The sequence below is a fragment of the Brassica oleracea genome, chromosome C5 (assembly GCF_000695525.1).
Source record: "Brassica oleracea var. oleracea cultivar TO1000 chromosome C5, BOL, whole genome shotgun sequence".
NCBI classification, from domain to species: Eukaryota; Viridiplantae; Streptophyta; class Magnoliopsida; order Brassicales; family Brassicaceae; genus Brassica; species Brassica oleracea.
The window spans coordinates 38,380,603-38,389,571 of record NC_027752.1 but is presented as its reverse complement, the minus strand read 5'-3'; the positions used below and the strand labels follow the sequence as shown (position 1 = coordinate 38,389,571).

At 27.1% G+C, this 8,969-nt stretch overlaps 1 protein-coding gene across 1 annotated transcript in view; it reads left to right on the top strand.

Annotated features, from left to right (window-relative positions):
• The window catches only part of LOC106292263 (jacalin-related lectin 17), a 27,509-nt gene that overhangs the window by 10,031 nt on the left and 8,509 nt on the right, over positions 1 to 8,969 (top strand). Inside the window, exon 5 of the mRNA XM_013727866.1 lies at positions 6,872 to 7,256. Within this exon, the coding sequence (XP_013583320.1) occupies positions 6,872 to 7,256 (385 nt within the window). The remainder of the gene's footprint in view (positions 1 to 6,871; positions 7,257 to 8,969) is intronic.

Genomic DNA, 8,969 nt, shown 5'->3' with positions numbered 1-8,969 from the left:
TATTCCGAGGAAATTCCGAGGAACCCCAATTTTGTGTTTCCTCGGAATTTCCTCGGAAATTCCTCGGTATATTCCGAGGATTTCATTTTCCGTCGGAATGTCCGTCAGAATACCGTTGTTTTCTTGTAGTGTATTGTATGTTCAATTTGCATTCTATAGTCCATTGTTTATTGGAGAAATTACATGTTTACCACTTTCATGCTACCACTTTTCATTTTTACCACCACTAAAGATAAATTTTCAAAAATACCTTCTTCACTAAGTGGCAAAAGACTCTTACGCCCATGTTCTTTATATATATAATAAATAACATTTTAAATAAATAAAAATAAAAAAAATATAAAATAATTTTTAAACTTTTTTTTCTGAATTATACTATTTCGAAATTCAAACCCTAAACCCTAAAACTCAACTCTAAACCCTAAACCATCAATCCTAAACCCTATTTTTTTTAAATACGAACCCTAAACCCTAAACCATTAATCTTAAACCCTTTTTTTTTAAATAAACCCTAAACCCTGAAACATCAACTCTAAACCCTAAACCCCGAAACATCAACTTTAAACCCTAAACCCTAAACCTTCAACTCTAAACCCTAAAACATCAACTCTAAACATTAAACACTAAACCCTAAAATGTAAACTCTAAACCCTAAACCCTAAAAAACTAACCCTAAACCCTAAAACATCAACTCTAAACCCTAAAACCCTAAACCTTCGACTCTAAACCCTAAACCCTAAATCCTAAACCCTAAACCCTAAAACCCTAGATTTGATGTTTTAGGGTTTAGATTTGAAGATTTAGTGTTTAATGTTTAGAGTTGATGTTTTAGGGTTTAGGGTTAGTTTTTTAGGGTTTAGGGTTTAGAGTTTACATTTTAGGGTTTAGTGTTTAATGTTTAGAGTTGATGTTTTAGGGTTTAGGGTTAGTTTTTTAGGGTTTAGGGTTTAGAGTTTACATTTTAGGGTTTAGTGTTTAATGTTTAGAGTTGATGTTTTAGGGTTTAGGGTTAGTTTTTTAGGGTTTAGGGTTTAGAGTTTACATTTTAGGGTTTAGTGTTTAATGTTTAGAGTTGATGTTTTAGGGTTTAGGGTTAGTTTTTTAGGGTTTAGGGTTTAGAGTTTACATTTTAGGGTTTAGTGTTTAATGTTTAGAGTTGATGTTTTAGGGTTTAGGGTTAGTTTTTTAGGGTTTAGGGTTTAGAGTTTACATTTTAGGGTTTAGTGTTTAATGTTTAGAGTTGATGTTTTAGGGTTTTGATTTCAAGGTTTAGGGTTTAGGGTTTAGATTTGATGTTTCGAGTTTTAGGGTTTAGAGTTGATATTTCATGGTTTAGGGTTTAGAGTTGATGATTTAGGGTTTAAAGTTGGTGTTTAAGTTTTGATTTAGGGTATAGGGTTTACGTTTAGGGTTTAGAGTTGATGTTTTAAGGTTTAGATTTGAAGTTTTAGTGTTTAGGGTTTAGAGTTGATGTTTCGGGGTTTAGGGTTTAGAGTTGATGTTTCATGGTTTAGGGTTTAGAGTTGATAATTTAGGGTTTAAAGTTGATGTTTTAAGTTTAGATTAGTTAAGCATATGTTTTTTTTTGTCAAAGGTAATCAAAACGCTATAAATATCTTTTACCTTTCATTAAAGATGAGGGTAAAAGTGGTTAGTGTAAACATAAAAAGTGGTACTTTGAAAATGGTATTTTTGGCAATTTCTCTTGTTTATTATTCTATTTTTATGGTCTCTTAACAATTGCATATCTCATAGGGAGTTACATTTTATTGGTTGTTCTATTCCGGTTTGGTTATCCAGACCACCTCAAGCTTTAGTAATAGAATTGCGTTTCGACCTAGAAAAAAACAATTGCATATCCCATTAAATATCACATCTTATATGGTTTATATATAGGTTTACACATATTTGTTCTTCATTAATTATTAATTTGCACTCAACTCTTTAGGGATCTTGGTCAAATTCTCCATAACGATGTTCCATCTAATTAATTTACATTCATCTCAATATGGAAAAAAAAATTTAGCATCGTTCACAACATATTACGTATAATATGTGGAGAGATTTACATAGTTTTAACTTACTGTATATTTAAATTAAATTCAGTGTTTTCACAGTATATACAAAGCAAACTTAATACAATATTTGGCATAATCAAAGCATAAACGACGATCAAACATGATTCATCTATATTACTAAAGTTGAAGTACACAATGAGATTGTTTAGAAACTTGAATAGCAGTTTTAATGAAATTTGTTTGGATATATGAATAGCAGTATCTATTAATTGTATTTCTATATTTCACTTAGTTTAACAATTTCATTAATTATATTACTTTAACAATAATTCACATCATTAATTATATTACCATAATAATATTGCATATTTTTATTTATTAGTTAATCAATATTAACTTTGTGCCAATTATAAAATCAAAAATGTTAAATAACTAGGTTTTGCATATGATTAAACGTTTAGTTTAGTTTGTTTTATTAAAACATTTTTATTTGAGTTTCAATTGGTGGAATATTACGTAGCCAAAAACATAATTCAAAGATATGCTTTTGTAAATAAAATAATAACTTAAATCAAAATAATAAAAATGTGCTACATTTATTGCCACTTAATTTCACTCCATATAATTACTTTACTTAACAAAAAATTATTTCTATTTCACTTATTTTAGCCAAACACATAAAAATAGATTATTTTATTTGTTTATAAAATCAGTTATAAATGAACATTATCTATCCATTTATGTACATGTTGTTCCTTCGGATATCATTTTTTTTTGTTTAGAAACAAGGTCCCGCTTAAATATTATAAATTTATGTGTGGATTTTGAGTTGCGTCATTCTGGATCTGAATGAATTCAGTTCTGATGTATAGGATCCTAAAAATATCTAAATAACCAATGTATTTAAAACGGATTCGGATATTTGTAAAAAAAATAGTCATATTACCTGATTCGGTCCAGGTCTTTTGAATATCATTAGTTATATTATGATACATCTAAAATATATAACACTAATTGTGAAAAATAAATATCGATGTATAAAAATGTACAAACCAATACTCGTGCGGGTGCGCGGATCAATCTCTAATAGCATATTACACAAGTGTGGTCGAGTAATAACACGTACTTGGAAAGGTGTTAAGCCCCTAGATTTAAAATTTACCATCTCAGATTTACCGGCTTGTGTGATGATGCGAAATGGATATCTAATTCTCATTAAAAACAACCTGATCGGCATAGCGCCGATAGACACCCAATAAAATTTGTGGTTGGACCTCGAACCGCCAAATAACCTCGAGCTATAACAAAACCATATAACGTATTTAACCTATACAGCTGCATTATATTTAAACTATATTCACAAGTTATTACATATTTAAACTATACTCTAAGCATTATATTTAAACTATATTTACAGCATATTACGTATTTAAAATATATACGGTATATTCAAATCATATTCGACATAATATGTTTTAAAATAAATAGATGATGAACTTTTTCAAACTACATTCTTACCCAATTTTTTTAGTAATCAAATCTCAATAAAAATAATATGTAACAGAATTATTCTTTCAAAAACTATTTTTCTTAACAAAATTGAAAAACCAAAACTATATTCGATATATTAATCTTAACAATATTTTGCAAAATATAAAAATTAGTTGCAAAGAAATTATTTAAGAATATTTTTCCCAATTTTTTAATAGTGAAAATCTTAAACAAATTATATTTTTACTAAATCTTGATATAGATTATTATACATATAACATCTATATATCTTATTAAAATAGAATTCATGACTTATTTCATGTGTGATTTTTTTTTATTGAGGTCATTCCTTACGAAGTTTATCAAAGATTTTAAAAGATTCTGATTAAAAATATTAATTTATATCATAAATATGAAATCAAAATATTATATCTACTAAAATAGAATTCATGGTTTATTTCATGTGTGTTTTTTTATTTAGAATAGCCTTTAGAAAGTTTATCAAATGTATGTTTTTATTTAACCAATAATATCCTAACAAAAATATTTTATTTAACGAAACTTAATATAAATGAGGATATTACACAAAACTTAGACTTGAAATATTTCAATATTAATTTAAAGATTTATTCATTATATTATCCATTTTAGTTTTCACACAAAAATAAATAAATATGATTCTATGCATTTTAAAGCATTTATTCATTAACATACACTACGTTTATGACATGTATACCGAATGCTTCATTTAATTTGTTAAAGCGAAATGTAAATATGTTATGATATCTTTTCAAACATTTATCTACTTATAACATAAGATATAAAAAAATTAGCAATTCAACCGAAAATTACATTTTCTAATAAAAAGCGAAAACACATAATTCGCATGAGAGTTAATAACATTTATAAAATGATAAATCCGGTAAGTTCTATATCCGTCATTCGTCTTTCATGGATATTAATGAAAAATTTTGTACAACCTCTCAATCTTTATTTAGAACAAATCATTCATATGGTGTATATAATCATAGACTAAAAAGACCTGTTTATTTAATATTTGAACCATATTTATCGGTTAGTATGTGGGAAATCAAAATTTGAAAATCAAAATCTTTTATGAAATCAATATCAAAATAATCGTTTACTTTCTATATTTGAGGCAAAACAATCATTAAATCATCTATAATTATTATATCTCTTTTAAACAATACAAACCAGTCGAGTAATAACTATGAAAACATAATATATTTAGAAAACCTGAAATCACGGAATATCTAATACAGATCATTTTTTACAATTTTCAAGAAAATTATTTACAGCCAATCATTTTAATCTTAACAAATTGTTTTCTATCTAGATATTGTAAGTATATATCACAATAATATCTATCATATTAAATGAAATCATAAAAACTAAAATTTATCTAGATATTACCATATATGCCTAAAATCTAAAATGAAACTATATATATACCTTGAACTAAAGCTACAAAATAGCATATTTACAGACTCGCAACTCTCAACAAGTTTATTAAAATATTTAGGTTCTAGATTTTTTGTCAAATGACGTGCAGTAACATCTATTTCAGAGTTAGAGACACCAACAATATTTACAACTTAATCATAAATTTTTGGAATATAAGCAGTACTATTTTATATATAAATATATATGGAAATAACATATTCGAATGCACCGGTCAAAATCTAGTTTATTTCTTAAACAAATTAAATAACTATATGATTTGTGAAACACATAAACCAAAACAAAGCATAAATTGTTTTATTACACTTTCATATTTACATATATGTAGATTATTAGGTAATAAAAATTTCTAAATCTATACTATTAAAGCATCATTCATCTAATTTTAACCCCTATAGTATCTATAATATTATTACTACCTCACATGAACAAAGAATCTTATATATTAAAACAGAAGTCACAACCTTGATTCATGTGTGATTTTGTTTTTTAAATGGACCCTCGTTAAAAATCAGTTTCATTTATTACTAATAAAATGGTTTAATAATATATCACAACTAATATAACCATAACTCTTACAAAACCAGAATGGTAAACATGACCAATTTTTAATCCTTATTAAATGTAAAATCAATTTATAGATAGCCAGAATGTAAACCATTATCAAACCAGTCTGTGGACCAATACATTATCCTACTGTTATTATTCTGAACATGCAATATAAATCAAATTTCGACTAACCCCTTAGACTAACGACTAACACTATACCAAATGAGTTTAATTAATCACCATATGTATATTGCGTTTATAAAACAAATTATATACACCAAATCTGAATTACAGACTAACTAATTGCACTGTAATATTTTAAAGACACAATATATTATAGTGTTAAAAATTTGATGTTTTTAACAGTATCCCAATTTTTTTATCTATTACCAATTTGATTTAGTTTTTAACAATATGTCCAATTTGATTTAAATTTTATTTATATTTCAAATTTAGAAATAAAAAATATGTCAAATAGTACTGTTACGTAATTATGTTTTCAAAACAAAATTTGTTACAAGAATACAAAATTTGAATTTTTTTATAATAATAATATCATAAATCACATAAACACAGGTATAATAGAGTTAGGTAATACATAATACTAAACTATATTAATTTATTGATAAATTTTGTTTTATGAACTAAAATGATTTAGTATATAAAAACCGTGCGGGTCGACATCTAGTGAAACTTAAAGCAAATATATATAAAACAAACAAAACTATTAGTTTTTAAAAAAACACATAACTATTCCAATTAATAATCCAATTTTATCACATATAAAAGCATTTGCCAAATAAAAACTTTAATAATAGTAACTATATACAAAATAGTATACAAAGGGATATATAATCAAATGTGTTACTAAAAATATACTTGTGCACAGTACGGGTCAGCATTAGTAAAACTTTAGATAACATTTAAACATCTATCATTTTATTAGTTTTTTATTCATTTTTAACTAATTAGATAATTAAACTGTATAAAGAGTATGAGTACTTTCTCTCTCATTCATAATATAAGTAGTTGTAGATATTTTTTTGTTTCAAAAAAAAAAAGTTTTTATATTTCAAGTATATTGTGTGAACAATGAAATAAACGTAAATATTTTTATAATTAGTTGAAGTTGTATATTAAATGATATTTTTTTCAAATGTAACATTTTTTAATATCAGGATTATTAGATAATTAAACTGTATAAGGAGTATTAGTATTAGATTTATAAATTAATTAGATACTTAAAGAGTATTAGTATTACTTATATGGTCTCTTGACAGATGATGATGCCCTAACGCGTTGAACTTTTGTTTCCTTATGTACATTAATAGTTCACTTTGCAATTGGGGTTAGACGAGTACATAACGGCTCTCTCTGCTTACGTCGAAACGCTAAGCACGCAAGATGTTGTAACGTCGTTAACTTTCACGACGAACAAGAAGAACTATGGACCTTATGGAAACAAATCTGGTTTCCAGATTTTTGCTCCTGAGGAGACAGGAAAACAGATCGCCGGTTTTCATGGTACCAGTGGCAATGTTCTCAACTCTATCAGCGGTTACTACGCTCCCATACCCACCTATAAATTGGTTGCAGTAGGTGGCACAGGTGGGTCGGCATGGGACGACGGATCCGATCATGACGGCGTGACAAAGATAACCGTAAGAACCGGTGGGGTAGGGGTTCAATACGTTAAACAGAGGAACCTGTCCCTCGGTATAGCCCGAACGTTTTTTAAAAAACGCATCGATCGATGCGTTTTTTAAAAAACGTTCGGGCTATACCGAGGGACAGGTTCCTCTGTTTAACGTATTGAACCCCTACCCCACCGGTTCTTACGGTTATCTTTGTCACGCCGTCATGATCGGATCCGTCGTCCCATGCCGACCCACCTGTGCCACCTACTGCAACCAATTTATAGGTGGGTATGGGAGCGTAGTAACCGCTGATAGAGTTGAGAACATTGCCACTGGTACCATGAAAACCGGCGATCTGTTTTCCTGTCTCCTCAGGAGCAAAAATCTGGAAACCAGATTTGTTTCCATAAGGTCCATAGTTCTTCTTGTTCGTCGTGAAAGTTAACGACGTTACAACATCTTGCGTGCTTAGCGTTTCGACGTAAGCAGAGAGAGCCGTTATGTACTCGTCTAACCCCAATTGCAAAGTGAACTATTAATGTACATAAGGAAACAAAAGTTCAACGCGTTAGGGCATCATCATCTGTCAAGAGACCATATAAGTAATACTAATACTCTTTAAGTATCTAATTAATTTATAAATCTAATACTAATACTCCTTATACAGTTTAATTATCTAATAATCCTGATATTAAAAAATGTTACATTTGAAAAAAATATCATTTAATATACAACTTCAACTAATTATAAAAATATTTACGTTTATTTCATTGTTCACACAATATACTTGAAATATAAAAACTTTTTTTTTTTGAAACAAAAAAATATCTACAACTACTTATATTATGAATGAGAGAGAAAGTACTCATACTCTTTATACAGTTTAATTATCTAATTAGTTAAAAATGAATAAAAAACTAATAAAATGATAGATGTTTAAATGTTATCTAAAGTTTTACTAATGCTGACCCGTACTGTGCACAAGTATATTTTTAGTAACACATTTGATTATATATCCCTTTGTATACTATTTTGTATATAGTTACTATTATTAAAGTTTTTATTTGGCAAATGCTTTTATATGTGATAAAATTGGATTATTAATTGGAATAGTTATGTGTTTTTTTAAAAACTAATAGTTTTGTTTGTTTTATATATATTTGCTTTAAGTTTCACTAGATGTCGACCCGCACGGTTTTTATATACTAAATCATTTTAGTTCATAAAACAAAATTTATCAATAAATTAATATAGTTTAGTATTATGTATTACCTAACTCTATTATACCTGTGTTTATGTGATTTATGATATTATTATTATAAAAAAATTCAAATTTTGTATTCTTGTAACAAATTTTGTTTTGAAAACATAATTACGTAACAGTACTATTTGACATATTTTTTATTTCTAAATTTGAAATATAAATAAAATTTAAATCAAATTGGACATATTGTTAAAAACTAAATCAAATTGGTAATAGATAAAAAAATTGGGATACTGTTAAAAACATCAAATTTTTAACACTATAATATATTGTACCTATATTACGGCGCAATTAGTTAGTCTGTAATTCAGATTTGGTGTATATAATTTGTTTTATAAACGCAATATACATATGGTGATTAATTAAACTCATTTGGTATAGTGTTCGTCGTTAGTCTAAGGGGTTAGTCGAAATTTGATTTATATTGCATGTTCAGAATAATAACAGTAGGATAATGTATTGGTCCACAGACTGGTTTGATAATGGTTTACATTCTGGCTATCTATAAATTGATTTTACATTTAATAA